The sequence below is a fragment of the Podarcis pityusensis genome (assembly GCF_964106645.2).
Source record: "Podarcis pityusensis genome assembly, chromosome: 1".
NCBI classification, from domain to species: Eukaryota; Metazoa; Chordata; class Lepidosauria; order Squamata; family Lacertidae; genus Podarcis; species Podarcis pityusensis.
Window position 1 is genome coordinate 50,631,334 of NC_138028.1, and position 15,055 is coordinate 50,646,388.

Below are 15,055 nucleotides of genomic sequence, written 5' to 3' on the forward strand. Positions count from 1 at the left end.
TTGGGAATGATCTTACAGAGTTGGGTGTGTTTCAGAATATATTAAAAGCACTTTAGGGGACTGAATGAGAGTCCGATTAACTATGTTCCTTACTACAGAACATTATTGCTGCATCTATATAATTCTGAAGGAAGATTCCTGTTGCTTTTGTGTCTGCCAAAAGAGGGACAGCAAATTACTTAATGATATATTTTCTCATTTCATTGTAATTTCTATAGCCCTTTTATGGTGGCATTGATCGTGCATTGACAGTAAAAATTGAGGTTTGTGTGTATTTTGCAAATGCAACTATGACCAGTGACTGTTAATTTTACTTTCACCCCTCCTACCTAGGAATTACTGATTTACAAGAAACTAAAGCACCATGGGGGATGATAGTGAATGGATGAAATTACCCATTGATCAGAAATGTGAACACAAGGTAAGAAGATTGTCTTAAACTGTAACATAGGTTAAGACAAGATTGAGTATGTGTGTATGTTAGCTGCCAAACTTGTTAAAGGATAACTTCAAAATGACTTGTGTATACACTAATCTTTTGGGCGGAGTATAAATAATAAATTGTTATTCTTAGAAATTGTTTGGTCTTTTTGTATAATTATTTGAAATGTTTGATGTGCATGTCTTCTCAAATGAGACCAGTTTGCTCACTGACTTGCATTGCATGTGACTTTGCTTCCATCCATAATGGAAGACCAGTTTTACGAATACTCTCAAAATCAGTTATAGAGCCTATAGAAAAATAGCTACTTTGTTTGATTTTTGTCTTATGGGGTCACTGATAAATGTTTAACAGAGCAAAATGGAAATGGCAGGTAGTAAATATGTCTGTTATATGAGAAGCTATAGGAAAAATTTAGGTGCTAGTTCTCACTTGCTGCTTTTATTGTTCTAATAAAGGGGGGGGGGAGAAAACTATTATTTTAGAGAGTTAACATCTTGTTCAAGTTAAGCAGAAATCTTCCTGATATCTTTCTATTCTCGTCCTAGTTGTGGAAGGCTAGGTTAAATGGCTATGAAGAAGCCTTGAAGCTGTTTGAGAAGATAGATGATGAGAAGAGCCCTGAATGGTCCAAGTATCTTGGACTTGTAAAGAAATTTGTGACCGACTCTAATGCAGTTGCTCAACTGAAAGGATTGGAAGCAGCCCTTGCCTATGTTGAAAATGCCCATGTAGCAGGAAAGTAAGTTACTTGGTGTTTGCCTTCACTCTACATTTTCTAGGAAGGAACTCTATCAGCTCTTACCTTGCTGCAAATAATTCACCAGAGGAAGCATTAATTAAGTGACTCTGACTTTTCTTGAGACTCTAGAAATGCTCCTATGAAAACCTCATTTTTTACCTATTCTCCTTGTAATCTCCCTATTGTAAGATTTTGTTGCTCCTTCATAATTTACCCAAAATTTCATTCCTTTGTAATAAATGCATGCGTTCAGATTTGTATCTTACACACCTTTTAACAATAGTGTTACTTTCGGTAAACTTTGAAAAGCAGAAAAAGAAGTTTCAATCGTAGACAAAGATTTGGAATTAAAAGGGGTACAAAATCCAGTTGCAGTTTTTAAGCGAGCATCACATTGCTGCTGCCTTACATCAAGTGGTTTATGGGTAGCCTTAGAGCTGCTGGTCAAGCAGAGAAAAATTAAGTGATGCATATACATGTCTGTAAACCAACATTTGACATGTACTCTTGAATTACAAGGGAACCTTATATTTCAGGGTGATCTATTCGCCTGTTGCTTAGGGCTGGAATGAGTCATTAAAGGACACTTCAGATACACTTCGCATGAAAATTGTCTGTGATCAGAATAAATGTTTAAATGGCTGCCTTAGGTCATTTAACAAGATATGTAAGAGTCCAGCATTAGACAGAAGAACATGGGTGGAGATTAGTGCTGTGATTTGTTTGGAGTAGAGTGCATTCCTGTACATACAACAAACAAAACTTAATTCCCCCAGGGAACAGAATGGTTAATGTTTATGTGACCTAAAAGTGTTGCCTTCTTTTTCTTTTTTTAAAGAACAACAGGAGAAGTGGTGTCTGGAGTTGTAAATAAAGTGTTTAATCAGCCTAAAGCTAGAGCCAAGGAGCTTGGCACAGACATATGTCTTATGTTTATTGAAATCGAGAAAGGGGAGATAGTACAAGAAGAGCTTCTGAAAGGCTTGGACAACAAGAATCCCAAGATCATAGTTGCATGTATAGAAACACTGAGGAAAGCACTAAGGTAAGTTAATCTGAAGAAGCTGTCATTCCAGCCATGTGAGGAGAGGGGTGTTTGTGGTGATTAATAATCTGGGGAAACCCAGCCAGATGGGCAGGGTATAAATAATAAATTAATATTATTAGTATTAGTATTATATAATAGAATTTGGTATTGGTATTTGAGAGTGCACTGAAGCAATTATAACAATCTACTAGAACAGAGCAATACACTGAATTGTATGACTCTTGATGAACTCTATTGTAGCTTACTGCGCTGCCAAGGAGAGAAATTGATCCAATTTAACAGATGGTTTCCTTAAAAACATTCCTGCTGGTAGCATAGTTGTTGATTAATAAAATAATTGTTAAAGACAAAGCAAAAATATTTGTCCAGGATCAAAGAAGCCATGAGAGTGTCACATGCCCATAATGGCTTCTAACTTTAATACTAGCTCATACAGCATGCCAGGTCACTTTTTTTTTTTAATGGTGGTTTCAAAAGTAGTTTGTGACTTTAAAAATGGGTAGCTCCCACTTGATCATGTTGTGGATGCATCTAAATAACTATTCTAATTCCTCTCGGACTTCTTCGGTTATGTTTTGTCTATTAAATAAATGCAAGTCTAATCACAAATACTCCATTTTCAAAGTGTTTTTAGTGAAGGGATTCATGGAAATAACTAATTTCTATCTTCAGTCTTGCACCATTCATATGTTCAGATACTGAGATTGTTAATAAGCAGTTGATTATAATCCAGGTATCTAAATTATTGTATATATACTTCAAGCAGGAGAATTGTAGCTGCTGCTAAATTAATAATTGCATGAGCAGAACTTCACTCACATGACATTGATTCAACACATTGCCCATGTTTGTATGACTCAAAAGTAGGCAAACATGAAATTCCATAAGAGGGGAATGCAGGGAAACCAGTTTAAGTAACTATGTGCATTTAAGGCTGCAATCCTAAATACAGTTAGGATTGAATTTGTATGAGAAATTCTTGTAAGTGCATCTAGTATTGTGTTGTGCATCGTATTCAAAGACTCACACACTTTTCAAATTAAATGTTAAGAGAAGGTTTTACATATTGGCTGTTTAGTATGAGTAATCTCAGATTAACATTAATTGAAATTGTTGCCAGTACAGATCTGCCAGATGAAAGAGCTAGTATACATAGTTCTCCTATTATAATAAGTTAAATAAGCCATGTTCTAATGTCACAGTAAGTCATAAACCATTAAAAAGTGGCATTGTAGTGTATGCTTTTGAATCACTCCTATTCTTCTCTTCCCTTTGTCAAATTTGGGAACAGCAAACCATGAACCTTGGGCTAAGTGTAACATGAAAACCAGCCCTCATTGTTAGTTTTGTCCAAACAAACCAGTACTTGTTCTTGGCTTACCAAACACAGTTTGTTTAGAAGGAACAATGAGTGCTGTTTTGCACATTACGTTAAGCCAGTGGTTGTGGTTTGTTGCTCCTGGCTCAATGAAGAGATTCAGCCAAGTTCACAGCTCATTCACAGGAAACCATGGCAGTGGCTTACCATGACATGCAAGCAGGACCTAAGAATAACCGAGTCAATGTGCATTATTTATTTATTTATTTATTTGTCTTGCATTTCAGTGAATATGGTTCAAAAATAATCTCACTGAAGCCAATAATCAAAGTGTTGCCAAAACTCTTTGAGTCTCGAGAGAAGGCTGTTCGAGATGAAGCCAAACTTCTCGCTGTTGAGATCTATCGGTGGATAAGGGATGCTCTCAGGCCTCCATTACAGAATATAAACTCTGTTCAGGTAAGCTTGGCAAGTACTGTTTTCTAGCATTCTTAGTGTAAGTAGCCGCCCACCAGTACATCAGGGTATATTTTTGTTACATCTTTTGGCTTGAGCAAAAGGGAGGAAATGAATAAATCTTTAACCTAAGCATGAGGGAGGGCTGGCGTTTACCCAGAATTCATGCGGAATCTTTCCAAACAAGATGCTACTTCACACAGAGGCTTAATGTGACCAGGTAACCATGTCCCTTTCTTTAGCTTTAAGCTTCAAAAGGTAGAGTATCTCCCAGACCATGTTCTAAGTATGAAGTGGCTAAGTAAAAGCAAGAGAGCAGGTATATTTGAACCCCAGTGGTGTATCTGTGTTTTCATTGGGCTTTCCCCCCTTTAAGTAGAGGAGCAATTCATAAATAAGAGCACTATTATCCAGTAAGCAAAGGAGATACTTGGAAGTAGGGTCTCGGTTTTAGGGAAAGTAAAACTGTAACTGAAGACAGGAGTGCCTGGCGTGTTCTGGTCCATGGGGTCACGAAGAGTCGGACACGACTAAACGACTAAACAACAAAACAACAACAACAAAACTGTAAATATTGTTGTACTAGGGGCTGCCGACCCCATACCCCCACACGTGGCCACCCCCTCTCCTCTTTACATCTTGCCCATCTCTTTGCCAAGCCCCACACAGGACACCCACATCTCCCTTCACCTCACAGCTTGCCCCAACTCTCACTCCCTTTTAACAAACCACTCTCTGAAACTCCTCTCACCTTTCTTTAAACAGCTGTTGCTTAAACTTGCCTGCTTGCTGCTCTGTCGTTACATTGGCCTTAGGCAGCTACACAAACTTCAGCATGACAGGCTTACAAATTTATTATATAATAAGAAATGCCCACCAGACCCTAGCTTGAACTGATGTTTAACTAATATTTTCCATGAGAAATCTCAGATGTAATATTTTGCTGCATGTTTTTAGATCTGTCTCAACATTTTTATCTATTTTTAAACTGGCAGATAAATTCACACATTCAAGTGAAGTCACAGCATTGTATAATAGATTTATCACTTTTAGCTTATGCCTGCATTGTTAGCTGCCAGACTTGATAAAATGTTGCATAACTGATGTGATAGTAATTCATAGGTTCAAGTTAGCAAGTAATAACTTGAGTTGGGAATTGTGTTTGACATGGTCCAAAATTTGTCAGCTCTCAAATAATGAATGTCATTTTCTTGTCTTAAGCGAAAGTATACTGCTGTGAATCCCCCCCCCCTTAAGACAAAGTTTTAAGAGTCCGCTGCACACTAATTAATTTCCCTGAATTTAATTTGGTGAAAAAGCAGTTAAATTGAACCTAGGTAATGAAGAGATGTTAATGATCTTCTGCTCTAGCTTTCCTACAGTAGCTCAGGATTATGGCAAGGTTAAGGAACAGTTTTACTTGTGACAAGGGAATGCACACATATCAGTAGGACATTTCGTGTTTTGATTCTTGCAGTTAAAAGAACTGGAAGAAGAATGGGTCAAACTACCGGTATCAGCTCCCAAGCAGTCACGGTTCCTTCGCTCCCAGCAAGAAATGAAAGCAAAGTTTGAGCAGCAACAGGCAGCTGGTGGAGATGCAGATGGAGGTAACTGTTGACTTGGGACTTCACAGTAGATAACTTTGCTGACTAAGAATCAGGTGAAGGTGGTCAAAAAACATAAGCTGGCATAAAATGTTGATGCACATCAATCTCTAGGAAAAGTCATTGATTGCAGAGTTAATACTCTGCTTCACAGCTTATTATTTTACATATAATAAAGTAAAAAATGGTGACATAATTAGCCCATCATGGACTAGTGCCATGCTGTTTTTATTGAAATTATTTGTATGTTTTAAACGTATTTAGAACATATTATAACGTATGTTTTAAACATTTTTTTAAAATTCTATTGATGTTTAATCATCTTTAAGCTTTATTGAGTCTTGTCAGAGAAGAAGGCGGAGGATAAAATATATATAATAACAGTGTCTGGCTATATATACTAACAATTCTTTCAATAGGAGGAGATGATGGTGATGAGGCTGTTCCACAGGTGGATGCCTATGAACTTCTGGAAGCTGTTGAAATTCTCTCCAAACTTCCTAAAGATTTCTATGACAAAATTGTAAGTGGTGATTCAGTTAACCATTATTCCTTCTGTAATCTTAATAATAAATACACAAATGAATAATCTTTTTCTGAACCATAGACACTAAACTATCTTCCCCAATTTCTTTCACAATTAACTGTCATGTCCTATGTATCTACAAAACAGCTTCATTTTTCAGCAGTCTTAATTAAAATGGCTTCATGTTCAGGGACATTAAAGTATTTGATGGGAACTCCTGAGCTGTCATTGAATGAAAATAATAAAAGTGCTTTTATTATTGTTTATCTTGGGTTTCTACAAGTGTGTGAAGGTGCTTCTCCTGTACACAGAGATGCTGCCTCAGCACAAAAGCGCATCATGTCCAATAATGCATATACATAGACATAAATCATGTTGTATATATAAGGCTACATGTTTTTCCAGAAACAGTGCACATCTATTTGCGTCTATGTCTGCTGGTGGTAAAAGTTTTCCCTCAGCACACATAGAAAAATCTATACTGTCAGTGTAAAAAACAAATGGCTGAAGAAGGCTCTGTCTGCAAGTGTTCTGGTTAACCTTACAGGATTTGCAACAATTTCTGAAGACCAAGGTATATATAATTTTTATGTTTTGCATTGCAGGAGGCCAAAAAATGGCAAGAGAGAAAAGAAGCTTTGGAAGCAGTGGAAGTGCTAGTTAAAAATCCCAAACTTGAAGCTGGAGACTATGCAGATTTGGTGAAAGCTCTTAAAAAGGCAAGGACCTCTCTAATACCCAAATAGTCCTTTCCAAGCCAAATATGTGGCATCACTATTACTGTATTTAAAAAGAGGTTTGATAATTCATTGGTTAACACAGAGTGTGATTATAAAGTTCATTCATGGGATTGATTTGATCATGTGACAGTGTTTGAATTGCTGGAATGGGAATAGAAACGCTGACATTCAGATATGTGGGAGTGCAATTGATATAGGTGGTATAAGAAGGGGTTGGGTGGGGAAACACAGCCTCTAGTATGGTTCTCCTGAGTCTGCAGAGGTACACTGCTGCTGCTTGTTTAGACATCCCATCCAAATAATCTGTACAATACAATACAATAATATTGTATTGTAATGTTCCTCTTCCCCCACAGGTTGTTGGAAAGGATACCAATGTAATGTTGGTTGCTTTGGCTGCCAAATGCCTTGCTGGACTGGCTACTGGTCTCAGGAAGAAATTTGGACAGTATGCGGGTCATGTAAGTATGCAGGTCACTACACAGAATACAACTATTATCTGCAGACTAGAATATCTGAGGTTAGCACTGAGCTATTACTGGTTCCTGCTGCTTGAATATGAACTTCTGTTAAACTTCTAACAAAGTGAGATGAAAAAGAGCATCTACAGGAAGGCTTCCCCACTTCGCTTTTCCCCTTTTTTAAAGGAAAAATAAGAGCACTTCTTTATTTTTAACCTTATTTTAAAGGGCTATCTTGAATAGGCTACTCGCACAGTGTTCCTTGAAGTAATACAAGTTCAGTGTGTTTGTTTTTCTGTGTATGGGGCACTCTCCTAGAGCACAATGGGAAAACAAACATTAATTTCAACTTCTTAATACCTTGGTAACAATTTTTATAGGTTGTCCCAACTATCTTAGAGAAGTTCAAGGAGAAAAAGCCTCAGGTCGTACAAGCACTGCAAGAAGCCATTGATGCAATCTTCCTGACTGTAAGTGAATGGCTAGTAGTGTTTTAAACAAGTTTAGCAGACCATGGTTTTGCCAGAACTAATATCCTTTAACCAACCATTCTAGACCACGTTACAAAATCTAAGTGAGGATATATTGGCTGTGATGGATAACAAAAACCCAACCATCAAGCAACAGACATCCCTCTTCATCGCAAGAAGCTTTCGTCACTGCAATTCTACTGTCCTTTCTAAGAGCCTGCTGAAACCCTTCTGTGCGGCACTTCTCAAGGTAAAAAAAGAAGTTCTTAGCATTGTAGAGGTCTTTGTTTGGCTGAAAGTAGTATGTGGAACTGGAGAGTGTTTCTGTAGTGATTCTTGTGCTGGGATGCACAACAATCATGAACTGTTTCGTAGAAGAATTTTATTTCAACCAGGTAGGAGAGCAGACAGCTTGCCTTAACTCTGGAGAAGAAAGGAGATCATAGAATCATAGAATTGTAGAGTTGGAAGGGACCCTGAGGAGAGATGAGACCGGTATGAGAGCAGTAGCTCTCCAAAGGGAGGAAAGCCAAAATAAGCCAAATAAGCTTTGTAGCCCTTAACACGATTGCGTTTTTGTGCTTCGTTTACTATGAAAAGGCCTTACACATTGTGCATGTTTACAAGAAAAATCCAGGGCTTAAGACAAATTGTAAAAATCAATGCAGTTAATAATTTCTGTCCTTTTGCTGCAATGCTCAATAATAATAATAGTAATAATCAGTGGTGGAGCATCATCCATTTTTTTTGTTAGATTACTGCGATATGTTATATGTAGGGCTGCCTTTGAAGGTAGTTCAGAAGCTTCAGCTGGTGCCGAATTTAGCAACTGGGTGTTCATCAAAGCAAAACAGCTTGAGCATATAACACCTGAGCATATAACACCAATCCTGGCCTGACTGCACTTGCTATCAATTGGTTTTGGGCCTAATTCAAAGGGCTGCTCTTGACCTATAAAGCTGTATGTGGCTCAGTACCCCAAGGACCACCTCTTGCCATATGAACCAACCCAGGTTCTGCAGTGGTAATTTGAGGTCTGGAGGCTTGACTGGTGCCAGGCAGAACTTTCCTATATAACCAGACCTTTGACCTTTAACTACATGTATCTTTCCCCCCTTGGTTTTAATCTACCAATGTATGATTGGTCCCGTCCCCCCTTTTCTTCTTCTTTTTGTTTGTTTGTAAGTCGTTTTGGGTTACCTTGGGCAAAATAAAAAAATGAAGAAATGTAATAAATAATAATCGTGTGAATGGGAAATCTAGTTGGCAAACTCCTCAGGTCTTGTGTTTTTGCTACAGCATATTAATGATTCGGCTCCAGAAGTTAGAGATGCTGCATTTGAAGCCCTGGGTACTGCCCTGAAGGTGGCAGGTGAGAAAGCTGTGAATCCTTTCCTGACAGATGTGGACAAACTAAAACTAGACCGGGTAAGTCTCACTGTTTTGACACTGAATCATCAGGCTTTTGCAGTTTCTAAAGACAGCAGCATTGGGGAAGGGCTGTACATGGGCTTTAGGCCACTGGTGGGGATCCTCCACAGTCCGGGTGCTGCATTTCGGCTTGTAACCAACTTTCATGTGGCCCATGGCAAAGTCATGCTCTGGGGCCTCCACCCCTTCAATCCTGAGCCTTTCCCAGCAATAGGCAAGCAGTACATAGTGTACTGGAGCTTCTTTAGGAATGAAGGAGAAAGAGGTGGTTAGACTTAAAGGAGCTGTGCCTCCATGTCCGTGGACTTCTTGTTCCCAGTGCAGAATTCGCCGCCTCTGCCTGAAGGAAGTTTTCAAGGAGGCAGTCAAAGTCTTTTCTTTTCCATTCTGTTGAGTTTTCCTGTTGCTAAGTGGCCCTTCATATAAAAAAGTTCCTTACCCCTGAGACTCCCACTGTTCACTAAGCTTCTTTGATTCCTCTATTTGCTTTAAGAGTGGCTGGGGCAAACCAGTCAGATGGGTGGGTTTCAAATAAGAGTTTTTTTATTATTATTGTTGTTGTTGTTGTTGTTGTTGTTATTATTAAAGTTATACAGATAACACCTCAAAGTAACAAAATGTGTTAGCATTCATAAGAAGCATTATAAGTGATTCTTGGGGGCCTTAATGGTTACATACTGAAGATTTATTGTAACTCCTTTGGTCTTCTGATTCTGTCCACTAGATTAAAGAGTCTGCTGAAAAAGTGGAGCTGGCTGGTGGTAGTAGAGCCAGTGGAGGAACCGATAGAAAAGAGAGCAAACCTGTTGCTGGGAAGGCTCCAGCTCTTTCAGGGGCTGCAGGAGACAAAGATACAAAAGATAATTCCAAATCTGGTGCACAGAAAAAGGCACCTGCGGCTAAGGTAAGGGAAACTTAATCATTTTAAATTTTGAGTAGACCTATGTTAATATAAATAACTAATTTCATGTTCACAATGAGAAAGTACACAAGCTGCATTGGCAAATGAACAAATATGGAGCCAGATGTTTTTCCCAGGGGAAGGGAGTGCTCTATATTGGGAGCTACAACAGATATTGGATCATATGGACATAGACTGACTGCCCTTTAATAAGTATTGATGTAAACTATTTAGGGTATTTAAGGGTGATAACTGACACTTTGAATTGTCATCAAAATAGAATTTGTTTTGGTACAAAAAAGGGAAACCATAGCTATTGAATTTTGCACCAAATGAAGTATCCAAATGCATCTTTGAATACAGTCCCAAGGAAAGTTCATTACAGTATTCCAGTTGGTGCCTATTGTCACGCATACCTTAGTTGTGTTGATATGCCATCAGCCTAAAACATCACATTTCGATGGCTGAGAATATGGGAAAACCAGAAATGTGATGTAGACAGATGCTAGTCTTTTGAGAAAAGGCAGTCTGGAAAATGAGAATCCCTTTCTTTTTTTACTTTTCACTCAATTTCCTACCCTCATCCCAACAGCTGGCATGGTCATCATTTTAAAGCTTCAATCCAAGCTTTGCTTGGATTCAGAACTTGATTCAGAACTTTAAGTGACTTAACCTGCTGCTTTTTTCCTGTGTAGTCTGGTGGCCCACCCAAGAAGGGCAAGCAAGCTGCAGCTGGTGGGGCAGGAAGTACTGGAACAAAAGGCAAGAAAGGATCTGAAGTAAAGGAGATATTTGAGCCAGAACTCTCGGTGGGTGCTTCATCTGTGTTAAAATTCAGTGTAAAATGCTGTTTTTTTAAAAAATACATGTTCATTTTTTTTCTCCCTGTGAAAGGGTCAAAGCTCAGTAGTAGAGCGTCTGATTTGCATGCAGAAGGTCCTGGGTTCAGTCCCTAATGGCCTCTCCCCAGATAGGGCTGGGAAAAGGCTTCTGGAGAGCTGTTGTCAGTCAGTGTAGACAGCACAGAGCTGGATAGACAAAGAGGTTTGATTTGGTACAAAATAATGTTCACATTATCTGAGTCACTGTTAGGTGTAAACAGAGTGGTATTTCCCTAGACAAAGTCACAAAATTAGCAAGGGCAGCCCCCCCCCTTTTTTTAAGCCAGGTATAATACTTTTGTTCTGCATCTAAAGATCAGCGGGCTTATGAACATGCTGAAGAAGAAAGGGGGAGAGAACATAAAGGGATTAGAGAAGGCCAGAATGGGAATTGTTTGCTAAATTACATAGTAGTAGTATTCAGGATCAGTTGAAATGTTCTAGCCATTTGTGTGGACACCAGTTTTAGGACATTTTAAAAGCAATCTTGTAGTTTATGCATCTGCCTACCATGGATGTGAAATGGCTTGGTTATTCTTGGCCCAAATAAAAGGGAAAGCATCAGATATTTTATAGCAGTCCTGCAAGGCACAAACCTAAAGTTTTTCTTAACTAAAGGAGTACACCACAAGTACAGTTCAGTGTAGTGTTAATTATTACACCATTCTGTACAGGTGCTCTCATGGGTATGGTTTTCTTTTTAATTTAGGTCCCTTGGCTATATAAAATATGCTGCAGCACAAAAATAATCTACCAAAATAATAATTTTTTCCTTTTCTCTTTTTGTTTGCAGATAGAGGTATGTGAAGAGAAGGCTTCAGCTGTCCTACCAGCTGCTTGCCTACAGCAGCTAGACAGTGGCAACTGGAAAGAAAGGCTTGCTTGCATGGAAGAATTTCAAAAGGTAATCAAGAGTGTGGTCTTTTGGAAGTTAGCCTGAATCAGAGAAGTGGTCTCTTGAGCTGTATACACCACCTGCTCATAGCTTTTGAAGTCCACTGAAACCCTTGGGCATCATACTATGCTTCATAACCTTCTGGACTATCCCTTTCTTACTAAATGCAGAGTTTGTTCTGATGGGACATGCAGACATCTTTTTCGAAGCTAGAACACTATTTCTGGGAAATTGCATTTCCCCCTCTATCAAACATCCTCTTCAAATTCATTAGCTAGTCTTGTAGCTTCACTGATGGAGAGCTGTGAATTGCTTCTTCCCCCACACCTTTGCTTAGGCTATTTCAAAAACAGTTACATTATTGTTCTGTTTTGGTGTGTTATTTCCTCTTGAGGCTGAGTATTCCTTGCTTCTGCAGTCCAGCAAGTGCTTATGAAGGGTTTAGGGCAACCAGTTTTGAATCCCCATATGATGTTGGTCCCATCATTCCTGCCCATTGGTCACATTGGCTAAGGATGATGGGAGTCCCAACAATAATTATCTTCCTCTCTCCCCTGCCCACCCTTGGTAATATATTGCTATCCTATGTTCTCCCCTTGATAGCTGTGGAACACACATCTCACCTGTTCATGAAACCTTTAAACCAGCCCACACTGTTAGCTTTACAAAGATGGAACCAAAGTGATGGGGTTGTATGGTGAAGATTTGATACAGTCTTCATCTCAGTCAGCATATACATTATGTGTGTTTCAAAGTCATTTTGACTTTCCCTTTCCTTAAGATAACAAGGGGAATGGGGGAGGATATTTAACCAAAACCTGGCTTAGAATTCAAAATCTCCAAAACAGAGAAGCTGCTTTTGATAATTTTCATGTGAAACTTTTAAAATTGAAAACTCCTCTTCCTACAATGAAGGGAATAATAGATACATCTGTTGTTAAGATAACAGATTCTGTGGATGCTAAATGGAGGCCTGACTATAACTTGAAAAAGAGTTCCCTAATGAGTGCTGGATTGTATAATGTTTCACATTTTCTAGAATTAATTATCATCTTCTCCTACTCTTTAAGGCTGTTGAGCTGATGGATAGAACTGAAATGCCTTGCCAGGCTCTGGTAAGGATGTTGGCCAAGAAACCTGGATGGAAAGAGACCAACTTTCAGGTAAAGCAACACTGTTGTGCTATTAATGCAGCTACTGCTAGGAAAAGCTGTAGCATTAACTACTGTAATCTTTTATAGCAACTGAAGTCCAGCAAAATTACATTGGTGTTTAGGAAAACGTTGAGAACTATTCTCTTCAGAATAGTATGCTGAATCAACCAAATCAGACCTGGGTACATACAGCTAAAGCCACGAGGCATGGGCTGAAGCTACATTCACATCCTTTATTTTTCCTATGCAGGTGATGCAGATAAAACTTCACATAGTTGCTTTGATTGCTCAGAAGGGAACCTTCTCCAAAACGTCTGCACAGATTGTGCTGGATGGTCTTGTGGATAAGATTGGTGATGTGAAATGTGGGAACAATGCAAAAGAAGCGCTGACAGCAATAGCGGAAGCATGTCAGCTGCCTTGGACTGCTGAACAGGTATGTGGAAGGCTAACAACAGTATGAAACCAGTTTTTACATGTTTATTGGTCATTTATTTTAGTTAGTCTTACTGCCATATTCTTGTGGCTTCATGAGTTCTAGCTGTATTTTCAAAAGCAGTAATTTAATCAAAGCTCTCTTCGTGCAATGTTAATAGAAGCTTTTTGCTCCTCAGTTTTACATTGTCCTCCTTTTGAGACTGAATTACTGGGAGCAAGTTGCTGATACCACAGGAGGGGAAAGTGCTCTTGAGCTCAGAATCCCACTTGCTGGTTTCCCACAGGCATCTGTTCGGCCACTGTGGGAAAAGAATGCCGGCCTAGATGAGCCATTGGCCTCATCCAACAGGCTCTTCCTATGTGCTTAAGATAATTGCAACAAGTTTGTGTGGCCATGTGCCATAAACTGCCTTCCAACCTTTTTTGTCTCATGGGCGGCTTAGGTGAAACTGTCAAAGGTGCCATTACAAAATGGTTGCTGCAGGAGTATGGCTAGCCTCAAAATGACTGGTTCATGGGTAGACCTAGATTGCTCTGTTTATCCACCACCGTCACATTCCCTGTACACAAAACAAAAGGCTTCTGCTTGCCATGTGCAGCAGCAGATATCTTGTTAGCAACAGAACTGCCCCATGCTGCCTCCTCTGACTCCCCCAAAAAGCCTTTTTGCAAAGCATGGGCAGCAACCAGCCAGATCACCAGGTTGGAGGGACAGGGTGGTGCGGAGGTGGGGGCCAGGTTTGTTATCACCAGAGGATAGAGGACCTGGGAAGAGGTCACTGCTTCAGATTCTTCCAGCCCACTGCCCAGCTGAGCAATGGCAGGTGCAGGAAGTCGAGATCTTGTCATTTGGCTAATTTTCTTTGTAAGGCTTTAAAAAATCCAGTTGAAGGGAGTGGAGTGCCTCTTGGGTGCTGTTTGCAATCTCTGTAAGTGCCACTGCACCCATAGGTATCGTGTCGATTTTAGAAGGTTGCACGTTCCTGATTTGTGGAGATGGGTAAAGTCTTACGTTTTCATTCTAGGTAATGTCAATGGCCTTTTCTCAGAAGAATCCAAAGAACCAATCGGAAACCTTGAATTGGCTTTCAAATGCAATTAAAGAGTTTGGGTTTTCTGGGTAAGTTTCAAAATACTAGAATAAAGAGCTTTAATATAGAGGAGCCATTTGACTCATAGATCAAGCACTACAGTCAGTTATTGTATCATTGGGCATCACCTAAAATGGGTGGAGAACCTCAGGCCTGAGAGCTGAATATGGCCCTCCCATTTTCTCCATCTGGCCCTCTGGACTCTCCCCATACCACACACCCTCTCCCTAGACCACATCCTTCACCAGACTAGTGTTGAGTATATTTGTCTGGCTGAAATGTGTCTTTCCATCCCCCATGTGATAATTCTTTGTTGTTTTCCTGGCATTTCCAGCAGTCACTAGGATATTCTTGTTGGTGTTATATACCATTAATCTGGTATAATATCATTATTTTATAACAATTTTCTTAAATTCAGGCTTAAGGAGAACCTGTGGAATTCCCTTTTTGCAAA

General features: G+C 39.4%; 1 protein-coding gene across 4 annotated transcripts in view; it reads left to right on the top strand.

The window, feature by feature from the left end:
* Positions 1 to 328: 328 nt before the first annotated feature.
* The window catches only part of CKAP5 (cytoskeleton associated protein 5), a 44,502-nt gene continuing 29,775 nt past the window's right edge, over positions 329 to 15,055 (top strand). For all 4 annotated transcript variants that reach the window (XM_081001403.1, XM_081001404.1, XM_081001405.1 and 1 more), the window contains exons 1-17: positions 329 to 421; positions 991 to 1,184; positions 2,023 to 2,229; positions 3,838 to 4,009; positions 5,484 to 5,616; positions 6,033 to 6,136; positions 6,745 to 6,858; positions 7,236 to 7,340; positions 7,721 to 7,810; positions 7,896 to 8,060; positions 9,110 to 9,238; positions 9,966 to 10,145; positions 10,838 to 10,951; positions 11,817 to 11,927; positions 12,989 to 13,081; positions 13,323 to 13,508; positions 14,536 to 14,630. In XM_081001403.1, the coding sequence (XP_080857529.1) occupies positions 365 to 421; positions 991 to 1,184; positions 2,023 to 2,229; positions 3,838 to 4,009; positions 5,484 to 5,616; positions 6,033 to 6,136; positions 6,745 to 6,858; positions 7,236 to 7,340; positions 7,721 to 7,810; positions 7,896 to 8,060; positions 9,110 to 9,238; positions 9,966 to 10,145; positions 10,838 to 10,951; positions 11,817 to 11,927; positions 12,989 to 13,081; positions 13,323 to 13,508; positions 14,536 to 14,630 (2,249 nt within the window). In that variant the 5' untranslated portion in view covers positions 329 to 364. The remainder of the gene's footprint in view (positions 422 to 990; positions 1,185 to 2,022; positions 2,230 to 3,837; positions 4,010 to 5,483; positions 5,617 to 6,032; positions 6,137 to 6,744; positions 6,859 to 7,235; positions 7,341 to 7,720; positions 7,811 to 7,895; positions 8,061 to 9,109; positions 9,239 to 9,965; positions 10,146 to 10,837; positions 10,952 to 11,816; positions 11,928 to 12,988; positions 13,082 to 13,322; positions 13,509 to 14,535; positions 14,631 to 15,055) is intronic.